This window comes from Pseudophryne corroboree, chromosome 7 (assembly GCF_028390025.1).
Source record: "Pseudophryne corroboree isolate aPseCor3 chromosome 7, aPseCor3.hap2, whole genome shotgun sequence".
NCBI classification, from domain to species: domain Eukaryota; kingdom Metazoa; phylum Chordata; class Amphibia; order Anura; family Myobatrachidae; genus Pseudophryne; species Pseudophryne corroboree.
In genome coordinates this window covers 492315646-492336340 of record NC_086450.1, presented here as the reverse complement: position 1 = coordinate 492336340, position 20695 = coordinate 492315646, and the positions used below count along the sequence as shown (strand labels likewise).

At 47.2% G+C, this 20695-nt stretch overlaps 1 protein-coding gene across 1 annotated transcript in view; it reads right to left on the bottom strand.

Moving 5' to 3' along the window:
* LOC134943912 (microfibril-associated glycoprotein 4-like) overlaps window positions 1–16369 on the bottom strand; it is a 58069-nt gene extending 41700 nt beyond the window's left edge. The window contains exons 1-2 of the mRNA XM_063932479.1: window positions 16336–16369; window positions 15022–15144 (exon numbers count right to left, since the gene is read on the bottom strand). Coding sequence (XP_063788549.1) covers window positions 15022–15024 — 3 coding nt within the window. The 5' untranslated portion in view covers window positions 15025–15144; window positions 16336–16369. The remainder of the gene's footprint in view (window positions 1–15021; window positions 15145–16335) is intronic.
* Window positions 16370–20695: the final 4326 nt, after the last annotated feature.

Below are 20695 nucleotides of genomic sequence, written 5' to 3'. Positions count from 1 at the left end.
TCGGAATGAGGGCCATGGTTTTGCCCAACTGCTAAAAAATTTCCTGCTGCAATCAACTCAGAATTACCCCCAATATGCGGCACAGGAATGACTAATGGCTGATGCACAGGACACTACCTCTGGTCTGATGCAGGACAACACAGCAACACTGTAAGGGACTTGTTGTTGTTGTTGTTGTTGTTGTTGTTGTTGTTGTTATTATTATAATACTGTATCAGTGGACATATAGCAGCAGCGTATACCACTGTGACTGCCTGGTCACTAAAATGACTGATGGCCAGGACACTACCACTGGTCTGATGCAGCACAACACAGCAACACTGTAAGGGACTTGTTATTAGAGATGAGCGGGTTCGGTTCCTCGGAATCCGAACCCGCCCGAACTTCATGTTTTTTTACACGGGTCCGAGCGACTCAGATCTTCCCGCCTTGCTCGGTTAACCCGAGCGCGCCCGAACGTCATCATCCCGCTGTCGGATTCTCGCGAGGCTCGGATTCTATCGCGAGACTCGGATTCTATATAAGGAGCCGCGCGTCGCCGCCATTTTCACACGTGCATTGAGATTGATAGGGAGAGGACGTGGCTGGCGTCCTCTCCGTTTATAGAGAAGAGAGTGAGACTAGAGTAGAGAGAGACACAGTATTTACTTTAGTAATTTTGGGGAGCATTAGGAGGAGTACTACTACTTGCTGAAGTGATAGTGTGACTGTATATCTGACTTGTGGGGGAGACAGTGGGGAGCAGTTAGAGTCTGAGAGCAGGAGTACATATTTTAACGTACAGTGCACACTTTTGCTGCCAGAGTGCCACACTGCCATTGTGACCACACTGACCACCAGTATATATTAGAGATGAGCGGGTTCGGTTTCTCTGAATCCGAACCCGCCCGAACTTCATGGTTTTTTTCACGGGTCCGAGCAGACTCGGATCCTCCCGCCTTGCTCGGTTAACCCGAGCGCGCCCGAACGTCATCATGACGCTGTCGGATTCTCGCGAGACTCGGATTCTATATAAGGAGCCGCGCGTCGCCGCCATTTTCACACGTGCATTGAGATTGATAGGGAGAGGACGTGGCTGGCGTCCTCTCCATTTAGATTATAAGAGAGAGAGATTTACTGGAGTTTAGGACTAGGAGGAGTACTGTAGAAGTGTAGAGAGTGCAGAGAGTTTACTAGTGAGTGACCACCAGACAGTGCAGTTTATTTAATATATCCGTTCTCTGCCTGAAAAAAGCGATACACACAGTGACTCAGTCACATACCATATCTGTGTGCACTGCTCAGGCTCAGCCCAGTGTGCTGCATCATCTATATATATTATATATCTGTCTGACTGCTCAGCTCACACAGCTTATAATTGTGGGGGAGACTGGGGAGCACTGCAGTGCCAGTTATAGGTTATAGCAGGAGCCAGGAGTACATAATATTATATAGTGAGTGACCACCAGACAGTGCAGTTTATTTAATATATCCGTTCTCTGCCTGAAAAAAGCGATACACACAGTGACTCAGTCACATACCATATCTGTGTGCACTGCTCAGGCTCAGCCCAGTGTGCTGCATCATCTATATATATTATATATCTGTCTGACTGCTCAGCTCACACAGCTTATAATTGTGGGGGAGACTGGGGAGCACTGCAGTGCCAGTTATAGGTTATAGCAGGAGCCAGGAGTACATGATATTATATTAAAATTAAACAGTGCACACTTTTGCTGCAGGAGTGCCACTGCCAGTGTGACTGACCAGTGACCTGACCACACTGACCACCAGTATAGTTAGTAGTATACTTATATTGTGATTGCCTGAAAAAGTTAAACACTCGTCGTGTGACTTCACTTGTGTGTTGTTGTTTTTTTTATTCTATAAAAATAAAACTCATTCTGCTGACAGACAGTGTCCAGCAGGTCCGTCATTATATAATATATAATATATACCTGTCCGGCTGCAGTAGTGATATATATATATTTTTTATATCATTTATCATCCAGTCGCAGCAGACACAGTACGGTAGTTCACGGCTGTGGCTACCTCTGTGTCTGCACTCGGCAGGCAGTCCGTCCATAATTGTATACCACCTAACCGTGGTTTTTTTTTCTTTCTTCTTTATACATACATAGTTACATAGACATCTCTTTATCAACCAGTCTATATTAGCAGCAGACACAGTACAGTACGGTAGTTCACGGCTGTGGCTACCTCTGTGTCTGCACTCGGCAGGCAGTCCGTCCATAATTGTATACCACCTAACCGTGGTTTTTTTTTTCTTTCTTCTTTATACATACATAGTTACATAGACATCTCTTTATCAACCAGTCTATATTAGCAGCAGACACAGTACAGTACGGTAGTTCACGGCTGTGGCTACCTCTGTGTCTGCACTCGGCAGGCAGTCCATAATTGTATACTAGTATCCATCTCCATTGTTTACCTGAGGTGCCTTTTAGTTGTGCCTATTAAAATATGGAGAACAAAAATGTTGAGGTTCCAAAATTAGGGAAAGATCAAGATCCACTTCCACCTCGTGCTGAAGCTGCTGCCACTAGTCATGGCCGAGACGATGAAATGCCAGCAACGTCGTCTGCCAAGGCCGATGCCCAATGTCATAGTACAGAGCATGTCAAATCCAAAACACCAAATATCAGAAAAAAAAGGACTCCAAAACCTAAAATAAAATTGTCGGAGGAGAAGCGTAAACTTGCCAATATGCCATTTACGACACGGAGTGGCAAGGAACGGCTGAGGCCCTGGCCTATGTTCATGGCTAGTGGTTCAGCTTCACATGAGGATGGAAGCACTCAGCCTCTCGCTAGAAAAATGAAAAGACTCAAGCTGGCAAAAGCAGCACAGCAAAGAACTGTGCATTCTTCGAAATCCCAAATCCACAAGGAGAGTCCAATTGTGTCGGTTGCGATGCCTGACCTTCCCAACACTGGACGTGAAGAGCATGCGCCTTCCACCATTTGCACGCCCCCTGCAAGTGCTGGAAGGAGCACCCGCAGTCCAGTTCCTGATAGTCAGATTGAAGATGTCAGTGTTGAAGTACACCAGGATGAGGAGGATATGGGTGTTGCTGGCGCTGGGGAGGAAATTGACCAGGAGGATTCTGATGGTGAGGTGGTTTGTTTTAGTCAGGCACCCGGGGAGACACCTGTTGTCCGTGGGAGGAATATGGCCGTTGACATGCCAGGTGAAAATACCAAAAAAATCAGCTCTTCGGTGTGGAGGTATTTCAACAGAAATGCGGACAACAGGTGTCAAGCCGTGTGTTCCCTTTGTCAAGCTGTAATAAGTAGGGGTAAGGACGTTAACCACCTCGGAACATCCTCCCTTATACGTCACCTGCAGCGCATTCATAATAAGTCAGTGACAAGTTCAAAAACTTTGGGTGACAGCGGAAGCAGTCCACTGACCAGTAAATCCCTTCCTCTTGTAACCAAGCTCACGCAAACCACCCCACCAACTCCCTCAGTGTCAATTTCCTCCTTCCCCAGGAATGCCAATAGTCCTGCAGGCCATGTCACTGGCAATTCTGACGATTCCTCTCCTGCCTGGGATTCCTCCGATGCATCCTTGCGTGTAACGCCTACTGCTGCTGGCGCTGCTGTTGTTGCTGCTGGGAGTCGATGGTCATCCCAGAGGGGAAGTCGTAAGCCCACTTGTACTACTTCCAGTAAGCAATTGACTGTTCAACAGTCCTTTGCGAGGAAGATGAAATATCACAGCAGTCATCCTGCTGCAAAGCGGATAACTGAGGCCTTGACAACTATGTTGGTGTTAGACGTGCGTCCGGTATCCGCCGTTAGTTCACAGGGAACTAGACAATTTATTGAGGCAGTGTGCCCCCGTTACCAAATACCATCTAGGTTCCACTTCTCTAGGCAGGCGATACCGAGAATGTACACGGACGTCAGAAAAAGACTCACCAGTGTCCTAAAAAATGCAGTTGTACCCAATGTCCACTTAACCACGGACATGTGGAGCAGGGCAGGGTCAGGACTATATGACTGTGACAGCCCACTGGGTAGATGTATGGACTCCCGCCGCAAGAACAGCAGCGGCGGCACCAGTAGCAGCATCTCGCAAACGCCAACTCTTTCCTAGGCAGGCTACGCTTTGTATCACCGGTTTCCAGAATACGCACACAGCTGAAAACCTCTTACGGCAACTGAGGAAGATCATCGCGGAATGGCTTACCCCAATTGGACTCTCCTGTGGATTTGTGGCATCGGACAACGCCAGCAATATTGTGTGTGCATTAAATATGGGCAAATTCCAGCACGTCCCATGTTTTGCACATACCTTGAATTTGGTGGTGCAGAATTTTGTAAAAAACGACAGGGGCGTGCAAGAGATGCTGTCGGTGGCCAGAAGAATTGCGGGACACTTTCGGCGTACAGGCACCACATACAGAAGACTGGAGCACCACCAAAAACTACTGAACCTGCCCTGCCATCATCTGAAGCAAGAAGTGGTAACGAGGTGGAATTCAACCCTCTATATGCTTCAGAGGTTGGAGGAGCAGCAAAAGGCCATTCAAGCCTATACAATTGAGCACGATATAGTAGGTGGAATGCACCTGTCTCAAGCGCAGTGGAGAATGATTTCAACGTTGTGCAAGGTTCTGATGCCCTTTGAACTTGCCACACGTGAAGTCAGTTCAGACACTGCCAGCCTGAGTCAGGTCATTCCCCTCATCAGGCTTTTGCAGAAGAAGCTGGAGACATTGAAGGAGGAGCTAACACGGAGCGATTCCGCTAGGCATGTGGGACTTGTGGATGGAGCCCTTAATTCGCTTAACAAGGATTCACGGGTGGTCAATCTGTTGAAATCAGAGCACTACATTTTGGCCACCGTGCTCGATCCTAGATTTAAAGCCTACCTTGGATCTCTCTTTCCGGCAGACACAAGTCTGCTGGGGTTGAAAGACCTGCTGGTGACAAAATTGTCAAGTCAAGCGGAACGCGACCTGTCAACATCTCCTCCTTCACATTCTCCCGCAACTGGGGGTGCGAGGAAAAGGCTCAGAATTCCGAGCCCACCCGCTGGCGGTGATGCAGGGCAGTCTGGAGCGACTGCTGATGCTGACATCTGGTCCGGACTGAAGGACCTGACAACGATTACGGACATGTCGTCTACTGTCACTGCATATGATTCTCTCAACATTGATAGAATGGTGGAGGATTATATGAGTGACCGCATCCAAGTAGGCACGTCACACAGTCCGTACTTATACTGGCAGGAAAAAGAGGCAATTTGGAGGCCCTTGCACAAACTGGCTTTATTCTACCTAAGTTGCCCTCCCACAAGTGTGTACTCCGAAAGAGTGTTTAGTGCCGCCGCTCACCTTGTCAGCAATCGGCGTACGAGGTTACATCCAGAAAATGTGGAGAAGATGATGTTCATTAAAATGAATTATAATCAATTCCTCCGCGGAGACATTGACCAGCAGCAATTGCCTCCACAAAGTACACAGGGAGCTGAGATGGTGGATTCCAGTGGGGACGAATTGATAATCTGTGAGGAGGGGGATGTACACGGTGATATATCGGAGGGTGATGATGAGGTGGACATCTTGCCTCTGTAGAGCCAGTTTGTGCAAGGAGAGATTAATTGCTTCTTTTTTGGGGGGGGGTCCAAACCAACCCGTCATATCAGTCACAGTCGTGTGGCAGACCCTGTCACTGAAATGATGGGTTGGTTAAAGTGTGCATGTCCTGTTTTGTTTATACAACATAAGGGTGGGTGGGAGGGCCCAAGGACAATTCCATCTTGCACCTCTTTTTTCTTTTCTTTTTCTTTGCATCATGTGCTGATTGGGGAGGGTTTTTTGGAAGGGACATCCTGCGTGACACTGCAGTGCCACTCCTAAATGGGCCCGGTGTTTGTGTCGGCCACTAGGGTCGCTAATCTTACTCACACAGTCAGCTACCTCATTGCGCCTCTTTTTTTCTTTGCGTCATGTGCTGTTTGGGGAGGGTTTTTTGGAAGGGACATCCTGCGTGACACTGCAGTGCCACTCCTAGATGGGCCCGGTGTTTGTGTCGGCCACTAGGGTCGCTAATCTTACTCACACAGCTACCTCATTGCGCCTCTTTTTTTCTTTGCGTCATGTGCTGTTTGAAGAGGGTTTTTTGGAAGGGACATCCTGCGTGACACTGCAGTGCCACTCCTAGATGGGCCCGGTGTTTGTGTCGGCCACTAGGGTCGCTAATCTTACTCACACAGCTACCTCATTGCGCCTCTTTTTTTCTTTGCGTCATGTGCTGTTTGGGGAGGGTTTTTTGGAAGGGACATCCTGCGTGACACTGCAGTGCCACTCCTAGATGGGCCCGGTGTTTGTGTCGGCCACTAGGGTCGCTAATCTTACTCACACAGCTACCTCATTGCGCCTCTTTTTTTCTTTGCGTCATGTGCTGTTTGAAGAGGGTTTTTTGGAAGGGACATCCTGCGTGACACTGCAGTGCCACTCCTAGATGGGCCCGGTGTTTGTGTCGGCCACTAGGGTCGCTAATCTTACTCACACAGCTACCTCATTGCGCCTCTTTTTTTCTTTGCGTCATGTGCTGTTTGGGGAGGGTTTTTTGGAAGGGCCATCCTGCGTGACACTGCAGTGCCACTCCTAGATGGGCCCGGTGTTTGTGTCGGCCACTAGGGTCGCTTATCTTACTCACACAGCGACCTCGGTGCAAATTTTAGGACTAAAAATAATATTGTGAGGTGTGAGGTATTCAGAATAGACTGAAAATGAGTGTAAATTATGGTTTTTGAGGTTAATAATACTTTGGGATCAAAATGACCCCCAAATTCTATGATTTAAGCTGTTTTTTAGTGTTTTTTGAAAAAAACACCCGAATCCAAAACACACCCGAATCCGACAAAAAAAATTCGGTGAGGTTTTGCCAAAACGCGTTCGAACCCAAAACACGGCCGCGGAACCGAACCCAAAACCAAAACACAAAACCCGAAAAATTTCAGGCGCTCATCTCTAGTATATATATTGTGATTGTCTGCTTAGGAGTACTACTTGCAAGTTGCTGATAGTGTGACCAGTGACCTGACCACCAGTTTAATTAATCACCACCAGTTTAATATATATATATATATATATATATATATATATAATTGTATATAATATATATATATAATTGTATACCACCTACCCGTGTTTTTTTTTTTTCTTTCTTCTTGATACATACTACTATAGTAGCTTACTGTAGCAGTCTGCGGTGCTGCTGAGCTGACAGTGTCCAGCAGGTCCGTCATCAGTCATTATATAATAAATATATATACCTGTCCGGCTGCAGTACTAGTGATATTATATATATATATATATATTATTTTCATCTCATTATCATCCAGTCTATATTAGCAGCAGACACAGTACGGTAGTCCATGGCTGTAGCTACCTCTGTGTCGGCAGTCGCTGGTCCATCCATAATTGTATACCACCTACCCGTGTTTTTTTTCTTTTTTCTTTCTTCTTGATACATACTACTATAGTAGCTTACTGTTGCAGTCTGCGGTGCTGCTGAGCTGACAGTGTCCAGCAGGTCCGTCATCAGTCATTACATAATAAATATATATACCTGTCCGGCTGCAGTACTAGTGATATTATATATATATATATATATATATATATATATATATATTAATTTCATCTCATTATCATCCAGTCTGTATTAGCAGCAGACACAGTACGGTAGTCCACAGCTGTAGCTACCTCTGTGTCGGCAGTCGCTGGTCCATCCATAAGTATACTAGTATCCATCCATCTCCATTGTTTACCTGAGGTGCCTTTTAGTTGTGCCTATTAAAATATGGAGAACAAAAATGTTGAGGTTCCAAAATTAGGGAAAGATCAAGATCCACTTCCACCTCGTGCTGAAGCTGCTGCCACTAGTCATGGCCGAGACGATGAAATGCCAGCAACGTCGTCTGCCAAGGCCGATGCCCAATGTCATAGTACAGAGCATGTAAAATCCAAAACACCAAATATCAGTAAAAAAAGGACTCCAAAATCTAAAATAAAATTGTCGGAGGAGAAGCGTAAACTTGCCAATATGCCATTTACCACACGGAGTGGCAAGGAACGGCTGAGGCCCTGGCCTATGTTCATGGTTAGTGGTTCAGCTTCACATGAGGATGGAAGCACTCAGCCTCTCGCTAGAAAAATGAAAAGACTCAAGCTGGCAAAAGCACCGCAAAGAACTGTGCGTTCTTCGAAATCCCAAATCCACAAGGAGAGTCCAATTGTGTCGGTTGCGATGCCTGACCTTCCCAACACTGGACGTGAAGAGCATGCGCCTTCCACCATTTGCACGCCCCCTGCAAGTGCTGGAAGGAGCACCCGCAGTCCAGTTCCTGATAGTCAGATTGAAGATGTCAGTGTTGAAGTACACCAGGATGAGGAGGATATGGGTGTTGTGGCGCTGGGGAGGAAATTGACAAGGAGGATTCTGATGGTGAGGTGGTTTGTTTAAGTCAGGCACCCGGGGAGACACCTGTTGTCCATGGGAGGAATAGGGCCGTTGACATGCCTGGTGAAAATACCAAAAAAATCAGCTCTTCGGTGTGGAAGTATTTCACCAGAAATGCGGACAACATTTGTCAAGCCGTGTGTTGCCTTTGTCAAGCTGTAATAAGTAGGGGTAAGGACGTTAACCACCTCGGAACATCCTCCCTTATACGTCACCTGCAGCGCATTCATAATAAGTCAGTGACAAGTTCAAAAACTTTGGGCGACAGCGGAAGCAGTCCACTGACCAGTAAATCCCTTCCTCTTGTAACCAAGCTCACGCAAACCACCCCACCAACTCCCTCAGTGTCAATTTCCTCCTTCCCCAGGAATGCCAATAGTCCTGCAGGCCATGTCACTGGCAATTCTGACGAGTCCTCTCCTGCCTGGGATTCCTCCGATGCATCCTTGCGTGTAACGCCTACTGCTGCTGGCGCTGCTGTTGTTGCTGCTGGGAGTCGATGGTCATCCCAGAGGGGAAGTCGTAAGCCCACTTTTACTACTTCCACCAAGCAATTGACTGTCCAACAGTCCTTTGCGAGGAAGATGAAATATCACAGCAGTCATCCTGTTGCAAAGCGGATAACTTAGGCCTTGACAACTATGTTGGTGTTAGACGTGCGTCCGGTATCCGCCGTTAGTTCACAGGGAACTAGACAATTTCTTGAGGTAGTGTGCCCCCGTTACCAAATACCATCTAGGTTCCACTTCTCTAGGCAGGCGATACCGAGAATGTACACGGACGTCAGAAAAAGACTCACCAGTGTCCTAAAAAATGCAGTTGTACCCAATGTCCACTTAACCACGGACATGTGGACAAGTGGAGCAGGGCAGTGTCAGGACTATATGACTGTGACAGCCCACTGGGTAGATGTATGGACTCCCGCCGCAAGAACAGCAGCGGCGGCACCAGTAGCAGCATCTCGCAAACGCCAACTCTTTCCTAGGCAGGCTACGCTTTGTATCACCGGTTTCCAGAATACGCACACAGCTGAAAACCTCTTACGGCAACTGAGGAAGATCATCGCGGAATGGCTTACCCCAATTGGACTCTCCTGTGGATTTGTGGCATCGGACAACGCCAGCAATATTGTGTGTGCATTAAATCTGGGCAAATTCCAGCACGTCCCATGTTTTGCACATACCTTGAATTTGGTGGTGCAGAATTATTTAAAAAACGACAGGGGCGTGCAAGAGATGCTGTCGGTGGCCAGAAGAATTGCGGGACACTTTCGGCGTACAGGCACCACGTACAGAAGACTGGAGCACCACCAAAAACGCCTGAACCTGCCCTGCCATCATCTGAAGCAAGAAGTGGTAACGAGGTGGAATTCAACCCTATATATGCTTCAGAGGTTGGAGGAGCAGCAAAAGGCCATTCAAGCCTATACAATTGAGCACGATATAGGAGGTGGAATGTACCTGTCTCAAGCGCAGTGGAGAATGATTTCAACGTTGTGCAAGGTTCTGCAACCTTTTGAACTTGCCACACGTGAAGTCAGTTCAGACACTGCCAGCCTGAGTCAGGTCATTCCCCTCATCAGGCTTTTTCAGAAGAAGCTGGAGGCATTGAAGGAGGAGCTAAAAGGGAGCGATTCCGCTAGGCATGTGGGACTTGTGGATGGAGCCCTTAATTCACTTAACAAGGATTCACGGGTGGTCAATCTGTTGAAATCAGAGCACTACATTTTGGCCACCGTGCTCGATCCTAGATTTAAAACCTACCTTGGATCTCTCTTTCCGGCAGACACAAGTCTGCTGGGGTTCAAAGACCTGCTGGTGACAAAATTGTCAAGTCAAGCGGAACGCGACCTGTCAACATCTCCTCCTTCACATTCTCCCGCAACTGGGGGTGCGAGGAAAAGGCTCAGAATTCCGAGCCCACCCGCTGGCGGTGATGCAGGGCAGTCTGGAGCGACTGCTGATGCTGACATCTGGTCTGGACTGAAGGACCTGACAACGATTACGAACATGTCGTCTACTGTCACTGCATATGATTCTCTCCCCATTGAAAGAATGGTGGAGGATTATATGAGTGACCGCATCCAAGTAGGCACGTCAGACAGTCCGTACTTATACTGGCAGGAAAAAGAGGCAATTTGGAGGCCCTTGCACAAACTGGCTTTATTCTACCTAAGTTGCCCTCCCACAAGTGTGTACTCCGAAAGAGTGTTTAGTGCCGCCGCTCACCTTGTCAGCAATCGGCGTACGAGGTTACTTCCAGAAAATGTGGAGAAGATGATGTTCATTAAAATGAATTATAATCAAATCTTCCGTGGAGACATTGACCAGCAGCAATTGCCTCCACAAAGTACACAGGGAGCTGAGATGGTGGATTCCAGTGGGGACGAATTGATAATCTGTGAGGAGCGGGATGTACACGGTGATATATCGGAGGATGATGATGAGGTGGACATCTTACCTCTGTAGAGCCAGTTTGTGCAAGGAGAGATTAATTGCTTCTTTTTCGGTGGGGGTCCAAACCAACCCGTCATTTCAGTCACAGTCGTGTGGCAGACCCTGTCACTGAAATTATGGGTTGGTTAAAGTGTGCATGTCCTGTTTATACAACATAAGGGTGGGTGGGAGGGCCCAAGGACAATTCCATCTTGCACCTCTTTTTTCTTTCATTTTTATGTGCGTCATGTGCTGTTTGGGGAGTGTTTTTTGGAAGGGCTATCCTGCGTGACACTGCAGTGCCACTCCTAGATGGGCCAGGTGTTTGTGTCTCGGCCACTAGGGTCGCTTAGCTTACTCACACAGCTACCTCATTGCGCCTCTTTTTTTCTTTGCGTCATGTGCTGTTTGGGGAGTGTTTTTTGGAAGGGCCATCCTGCGTGACACTGCATTGCCACTCCTAGATGGGCCAGGTGTTTGTGTCGGCCACTAGGGTCGCTTAGCTTACTCACACAGCTACCTCCTTGCGCCTCTTTTTTTCTTCTTTGCGTCATGTGCTGTTTGGGGAGTGTTTTTTGGAAGGGCCATCCTGCGTGACACTGCAGTGCCACTCCTAGATTGGCCAGGTGTTTGTGTCGGCCACTAGGGTCGCTTATCTTACTCACACAGCTACCTCATTGCGCCTCTTTTTTTCTTTGCGTCATGTGCTGTTTGGGGAGTGTTTTTTGGAAGGGCCATCCTGCGTGACACTGCAGTGCCACTCCTAGATGGGCCAGGTGTTTGTGTCGGCCACTAGGGTCGCTTATCTTACTCACACAGCTACCTCATTGCGCCTCTTTTTTTCTTTGCGTCATGTGCTGTTTGGGGAGTGTTTTTTGGAAGGGCCATCCTGCGTGACACTGCAGTGCCACTCCTAGATGGGCCAGGTGTTTGTGTCGGCCACTAGGGTCGCTTATCTTACTCACACAGCTACCTCATTGCGCCTCTTTTTTTCTTTGCGTCATGTGCTGTTTGGGGAGTGTTTTTTGGAAGGGCCATCCTGCGTGACACTTCAGTGCCACTCCTAGATGGGCCAGGTGTTTGTGTCGGCCACTAGGGTCGCTTAGCTTAGTCATCCAGCGACCTCGGTGCAAATTTTAGGACTAAAAATAATATTGTGAGGTGTGAGGTATTCAGAATAGACTGAAAATGAGTGGAAATTATGGTTTTTGAGGTTAATAATACTTTGGGATCAAAATGACCCCCAAATTCTATGATTTAAGCTGTTTTTTAGTGTTTTTTGAAAAAAACACCCGAATCCAAAACACACCCGAATCCGACAAAAAAAATTCGGTGAGGTTTTGCCAAAACGCGGTCGAACCCAAAACATGGCCACGGAACCGAACCCAAAACCAAAACACAAAACCCGAAAAATTTCAAGTGCACATCTCTACTTGTTATTATTATAATAATGTAGCAGTGGACATATAGCAGCAGCGTATACCACTGTGACTGCCTGGTCACTGGAATGACTGATGGCCAGGACACTACCACTGGTCTGATGCAGCACAACACAGCACCACTGGACAGCACTGGACATATGGCAGCAGAGGACACCACCACTGTGACTGGACAGATTCAGCACAAGACATGGACACTGAGAGAATGGAGACACGTCCTCGCTGTACACTTCCCAATACCAGAGTGAAAATGGCGGGGACGTGCGGCTCCTCATATGGAATCCAAATCCCGGGAGAATCCGACAGCGGGATGATGACGTTTCGCCTCGTTAGGGTTTCCGAGTCAGGCGGAAAAACCCGAGCCTGACTCGGAACCGGACTCGAATGGTGAAGTTCGGTACGGTACGGTTCTCTGAGAGCCGAACCCGCTCATCTCTAGTCTCTAGTAACCTGTTGATATATTGCAGTAAAAGTTTATTGATAAGAAGTCCTGGAGTGCTGTGCAGCATGTGTCACCTGGTGCTGGGAGCATCTAAGGAAAGGACATCACACTTATTATATACATCATTATCAGCAAGGGCACCCAGGCAACTGCATTTACAATAGTGAGTACTGAACCACAGGATGAATATATATATATATATATATATATATATATATATATATAGTACTATCATATACAGTATCGGTGCGCAGTATGTTAGTGTCCATGGAATAAAGTGACTTGCATACTCCCTTTAGTGTGGACGGTGTAATGATTATCATTACTACATCACTGCACTGAGGTCATGGGTTCTGTTCCCACTATGGCCCTAACTGTGTAGAGTTTGTATGTTCTCCCCTTGCTAGCATAGTTTTCCACCAGGTACTCCGGATAGGTAGGTTAATTGGCTCCCAACACAAATGAACCCTAGTGCATGAGTGTACAGGGGCAGACTACACAGGCCAAGTATTTCTTATCTGCTGTCAAATTCTATGTGACAGGTCTCGCAATAGTCCAGCTGTCTGGTTCTCACCTCCGGCCGGGGAGAGGGAATGCAGACTAGAGTCCTGGGAGCTGCTATCCACCTCCTCCTTCTCCAGTGTGACCTGCCACCTCCACACTTCCCTATGATTTGTCCCTGAACTGTGATCAGGACTAACGCTAGGAGAGAAAGCCTTGTGATGAACATCCGCTCACCTCTCCATGTCCACCTCCTGCATGACACCCAGCCTGCTGTATGTGAGAGTGTAGAGAGCAGTCATTGGACGTCAGTGGCAAACGCAGGATTTCTATAGGGGGGTTTCCAAATGCAATCCACAATCTCCTACTAAGCGGAACATGGAATACCGTATTAATATTTAACACTATAGATTGCCTATAGTATTGGCTGTATCAAACATATTTAAATAATATAAATAAGTGGTCAGGAAAGGGTTAAACATACTGTAATAAATACACAAACATAATAGAACCAATACTGCACTTTCTAAGCACACATCCTCCCACCTCAGGGTAAGGCTCCTGTCTCTTCTTCCTGGTAGCAACTCTCCGGTCCATTGCACTGATTGAGGACTGAGAACCACACACACAGACTGGGCATGTGCAGCAGCTCTGTTCTGTCCCTTGCACTGTATGATGTGGTAGCAGCTCTAGTAATCTTATTATATACCATTGCTATTGTCCTAATTTGAGCCACTTGCCAAGAGGAGGGGGGTTTCCAGGCAACTGGAACCCCCCCCCCTGCATTTGCCTATGGACGTTGTGTCCCCTATACTGACTTATTTCTGCGTCTTCTGTCATTCTTCTGCGGAGCCCATCCACACACTTTATAGGCTGCTACACAGGCACTTAAGGTGTTAAAATATGAAGAAGAGCCGTTGTGTAGACTACAGAAGGAGCCCTCCTCATTTATCCCTTTCATAGGAGTAACTGAGCCAATAAGCCATACTTGCCTACTCTCCCGGAATGGCCGGGAGGCTCCCGAAAATTGGGTGACCCTCCCGGCCCCCGGGAAGAGCAGGCAAGTCTCCCGGAATCAGGGGTCCCCCTGCCCGTCCGCCCACTTTATGTGTAAAGTGGGCGGTCCGGGCAGTTGATGACGCGATTCTTGCTGAATCGCGTCATCATAGCCACGCCCCCTGCAGTGTAATGCCGGGGATCACGGCATTACAGAGCGGGGGCGTGGCTTAACGGATGTGCAACGATAACTCCTCCCCCGTCCCGCCCCTGCTCCACCCCGTCCCGCCTCCGGTCCACCTCCTCCACCACGTCACAGCCCTCCCCTGCCCCCCTGCTGAGCCGACCTGGCTGCTCTCTCCCGCAGAGAGCAGCCAGAATGTCGGCAAGTATGCAATAAGACTTGGTGCACCTAGGTGCAGCAGAGAACCCTAAATGAGTGGGGCTCCATCTGTATCAGTCACTGGCACAGACGTGTGCACTTCTAGGACTGCAGGTGTGTAGAAAATACTACTTTGTCTATAAATACTGTATAAAGACTATTTTGGAATAAGACAAAACTGGACTCTCACTCCCCCGTCTCCTGGTTTGTCCTGCTACGGACTGCTCCTCTATCCCCCTCTGCCTCTCTCTCTCCCCTCTCTCGCCCCTTTCTCCTCTCTCTACTTCTTTCTCTCCACCTCTCTTGCTCTCTCTCTCTTCTTAAACATCTACTGCCAGCTACCTACCATCTTGCTTCTTGCACCTGTCCAGGGTCTCTCAATTGTTGTAGGCTCGCTTTGGCGTCCTTCTCTCTCTGAACATGCAACACAAACCTCTCGCAGTGAGTGGATGTCCACTGCCAGTTCCCCCTGAAAGAAAAGCATTGGGGGTAATTCCAAGTTGATCGCAGCAGGAAATTTTTTAGCAGTTGGGCAAAACCATGTGCACTGCAGGGGAGGCAGATATAACATGTGCAGAGAGAGTTAGATTTGGGTGGGTTATTTTGTTTCTGTGCAGGCTAAATACTGACTGCTTTATTTTTACACTGCAATTTAGATTGAAGATTTAACTCACCACACCCAAATCTAACTCTCTCTGCACATGTTATATCTGCCTCCCCTGCAGTGCACATGGTTTTGCCCAACTGCTAAAAAATGTCCTGCTGCGATCAACTTGGAATTACCCCCATAGTTCTGCCCCTGCTGGTGCTGCTGTTTGGGGATGATTCTGGTCATTTCCAGCCTCCACCTCCTGCAGCAGCGTGGCTACTGGGAGAGTTGCTGGGGTTAGCTGCAGATGAGCAGAATTGGTCCCCACACTGCCCGAGAGAAGGCTCCAGAATCTGCCCCCACTGCAGGAGTACAAGTAGGACCTGCTCTGCTGCTGCCGCATGAGGGACGTGTGAGGGAAAGAGGTGTGCACACAGCAGGCACAGCCAGAGGCGCTGATGACAGGATATAGTGTTATGGATTGTTAGAGGAAGGGGGGCCCCAAATCAGTTTCTTGCCTAGGACCTCATGAGATCTAAATCAGCCTCTGTATAGATGGACCCTTTATAAAGGTAGCATGGTACCTTTTGTACCTGAGAAGCGAGTGCATTTTTTAATGCAATTTAATAATATGTTGTGCATGTACAGTGTGCAATGGTTGGGGCTTTCAGAGAAATGGGGTCCCTGGATGGGGGCTGCAAGCTTAAAGGTTTTGATCAAAATATGAACTAATCCCCCACGTTTTTATTTGCTAGACACATACCGATTTGCAGCATATTATAGTTAGCGCCGATAGCAGAAGTCTTTTCTGTTTTGTATACAGTATATACACATGGCATTAATATTGCCATGCAGCTGGGAACATAACCAAGCATGGGCATATATCTTCTCTGTTCTCTTTTGGACAATACCTCCCACACATACATGACGGTGGTGATGCTACAATGATGTGGAAACAACTATAATTTTTTTTGAACCAGAATGATTTACTTGCATGTACCAATCTCCCTGTAATATGTGTAATTGTAACAAAAGTACAATTTCAATCTACCATCACCCGTAGCAACATACCTCAGGCTGTGTCAGACCGCCGATCAGAGTTCTCCCTCCAGGTAAGGTGATATGAATATTTACCCATGTGCGTGAGCTATTTATACCATGGGCTGAAGATGTGCCAGTGTGCGCTGCCAATAACGGATTGCCCAATCGCAATGACGTCACTTTATTTGTTTATTCCACATAAATATATATTTGTGTCCTGTTTGTTGCAGCATCTATGGAGGGATCAGAGCACCTGCCGGAACGCTCATTGGAGGTCATTCTGACCCAATCGCACGCTGCAGTTTATCGCAGCGGTGCGATCGGGTCAGAACTGCGCCGGCGCCGCAGTGCGCCGGCACATGCCAGACGGCCAAAGGCCGTCGGGCCGCTACGTTTGCCTCTGCCTGATTGACAGGCAGGGGCGGTCGCTGGGCGGGGCGGAATGGCGGCGTTTCGCTGGGCGGGGCGGAATGGCGGCGTTTCGCCACCGTTTCGTGGGCACAGTCCGGCCAACGCAGGAATGGCCGGACCAAACGGGGGCGGGCCGCAGTGGCTCCCGGCCAGCACGCTAAAGCTGCGCTGGTCGGGAGCTACTCTTGAAGTGCAAAGGCGGGGGGGGGGGGGGGGGGGCGGAATTGGCATGCGGGGTGGGGTAGCCCTGTGCTGGGCGTCCCCCCACATGTCAGTGTGAATGATCGTAGCTACGTACATCTCGGAATGACCCCCATTGTCTGTTTTATTGGGTAAAGTAATAGTTGTAGAAACAGGTACTTTCTGTGAAAAATAGGATTCTTTAGTCTGTAATTTCATTTTGTGTTCTATAATCCTCTTCATTTGTGCTACAGCATAATTAGCAAGTTTTAATTATTTTTAGAGATGTGCACCGGAAATTTTTCGGGTTTTGGTTTTGGATTCAGTTCCGCGGCCGTGTTTTGGATTCGGACGCGTTTTGTCAAAACCTCCCTGAATTTTTTTTTTTTTTTGGATTCGGGTGTGTTTTGGATTTCAAAAACCCCTCAAAAACAGCTTAAATAATAGAATTTGGGGGGAATTTTGATCCTATAGTATTATTAACCTCAATAACCATAATTTCCACTAATTTCCAGTCTATTCTGAACACCTCATACCTCACAATATTATTTTTAGTCCTAAAATTTACACCAAGGTCGCTGGATGACTAAGCTAAGCGACCCAAGTGGCCGGCACAAACACCTGGCCCATCTAGGAGTGGCACTGCAGTGTCAGACAGGATGGCACTTCAAAAAAATAGTCCCCAAACAGCACATGATGCAAAGAAAAAAAGAGGTGCACCAAGGTCGCTGTGTGACTAAGCTATGCGACCCAAGTGGCCAACACAAACACCTGGTCCATCTAGGAGTGGCACTGCAGTGTCAGACAGGATGGCAGATTTAAAAAATAGTCCCCATACAGCACATGATGCAAAGAAAAAAAGAGGCGCAATGAGGTAGCTGTGTGACTAAGCTAAGTGACCCAAGTGGCCGACGCAAACACCTAGCCCATCTAGGACTGGCACTGCAGTGTCAGACAGGATGGCACTTAAAAAAATTGGCCCCAAACAGCACATGATTCAAAGAAAAGAGAAAAAGAGGTGCACTGTGGTCGCTGGACGGCTAAGCTAAGCGACACAAACACCTCAATATCACAGGAATTATTAATTCTAATCAATGGTATTATTGGTCCAAATCACTGGAAGAAAATAACAAAATCACTGGAATTATTCGTTCTAATCAACGTTCCCTGAAAATTCATCTCTTCAGACAAGCCTACCAAATTTCAGACCCACACACATAACCTTCAATGCTTCCCTATCAAGTTACATCCCCTCTGTACAGTCCACATAAACTCACATTTTGTCTTCCAACATTGCTGGGTGATGATATCATACAACCCATTAAGAACCTAGCAATCTGGGGAACCATTATGTAACAGGTAGCATCTATCCTTGTGTATCAATGCCTATTTCCCAATAGATTGTAAGCTTGCGAGCAGGGCCTTCCTACCTCTGTCTGTCTGTCTTTGCCCAGTTTTGTTCTATAACTGTTGTTCTAATTGTAAAGCGCAACGGAATATGCTGCGCTATATAAGAAACTGCTAATAAATAATAGAATAAATTATATTATTGGTCCAAATCACTGGAAGAAAATGACAAAATCACTGGAATTATTTGGCAAGATCACTGTAATTAATAATTATAAATCACTGATATTAATTGGTAAAATCTCGCTATCGCCTGCCTAGTGAAGTGGAATCTAGATGGGATTTTGTACCGGGGACATAATAACTTCATCAATTGTCTAAATCCCACTGCACTAATGGCGGAAAACGGGCACAAGTCTAACAGCGCACTGATTATACTGAGAACTGATTATACTGATCACTGATGATACTACGGAGAACTGACACTGAGCAGCGAGAACAGCACTGGATTATTGTACTGTAGTATACTGGTCACCACAATGCAGCACTGACACTGAGCACAGATATTAAGCACTGATCAGGATACTAGCAGTGACACGGTGCAGCAAGATAACGCTATGGCCTACTGTACTGTACTACTACATACTGGTGGTCACCACAATGCTGCACTGTACTACTATATACTGGTCACAACAATGCAGCAGATATTGAGCACTGATCAGGATACTAGAACTGAGTCTGACACGGAGCTGCAAGATATAGCAATGGCCTACTGTACTGTACTATATGTATACTACTGATCACCAAAATGCTGCACTGTCCTACTATATACTGCTCACAACAATGCAGCACAGATATGAAATGGATACTTGCAGTGACACAGAGCTGCAAGATACAGCAATGGCCTACTGTACTGTACTACTATAATTATATACTGGTGGTCCCCACAATGCAGCACACTGAGCACAGATATTACCAGGTGTATCTCACACATCGCTCAGTACAGATTACAGGATGTATAATCACCAGGTGTATAACACACGTCGCACAGTACAGTATACAGTATGCAGCACTGGAGGGATCAGTATTTGGCAGGAAGGCGAGGCCTGGTCCTGGCAGCAGAGTGACAGGCGGCCGTATAGTAGCAGCCAGCTCCAAATCTGGCAGTGTGTGGAGAGGGAGGGGGTGAGGGAAGGGAACGAGCGCTGGAGTGTCTGAGCGGAGGGCTTGGAAGTTCAGGGGGAGTGAGGCGGGAGCTGCTCTTCCATAGCAGCGCACAGTGGTGGTGACGGAGTCTACAAAGGAGAGAGGAGGAGGATTGGGGCAACTGGCCGCAGGGGAGCACTGTGCCGCAGCCATCACCTGCAGGGGGAGTGGAGGGAAACACATCCCATCTGCCCCAGATAAGTGACTTCTGATCAGAGCAATTGAGGGTCCGAGTTTATCTGAAAGGTGGAAAGGAAGGAGTTCTTTTTAATGTAGACTGGAAGGACTACAACTAACTTGGAGTGACTACATTTTTCACCCTAGTTCGGCAGCCCTGCTGCCCTTTAATACACAGATAAATGAAGACTCCATTTGGAAAGGCGGCCGCTCAGTGATCAAGAGCTGATGCAGCACATGCAGGTGTTTCTGCAAATATGATGAAGAATACAACATCTCATAAGAAACATCGAAACAATATGGGACCAAGTAAACCAATCTCCCAGCCAAGGCGAAATATTGTAAGCTGTAGAATACAGCATGGGTGGAAAGAGGGCAGTAGGCCAATAACCCAGTGGAAAGGAACAGTTCTGGATCAAGTACCAGTGAATCCCTCCCTCTATCTTATAAAGTATGATGGATTTGATTGTGTCTATGGACTTGAGCTTCACAAGGATGAAAGGGTGTCTGCTCTTGAAGTTCTACCAGACAGAGTTGCCTCATCCCGAATCAGCGATGTCCATTTGGCTGACACAATGATTGGTAAAGCAGTGGAGCATATGTTTGAAACAGAGGATGGTTCCAAGGATGAGTGGTGAGGGCTGGTATTAGCACGAGCACCTATTATGAACACATGGTTTTATTATTATATAACCTATGAAAAGGACCCAGTCTTATATATGTACCAACTTTTAGATGACTATAAAGAAGGAGATCTTCGGATCACTTTAATAATCTTCAACTGCACCAAATCCAGCAGTCTTCTGCCACCTGATACTTATTCCAGTGTCATCTGCTGATGTAACTATGTGTATTTACCCTGTACTTGTCCTATACTGTCATCAACTGTAAGTTGCTGTTTTCCTGTTTGATTAATTATGTACTCTGTAATTGAGCACTGCGGAACCCTTGTGGCGCCATATAAATAAAGGATAATAATAATAATAATAATAATAATATAGGGTGCATAATCCCCAGGTGTATCTCACACATCTCACAGTACAGTATATAGGGTGTATAATCCCCAGGT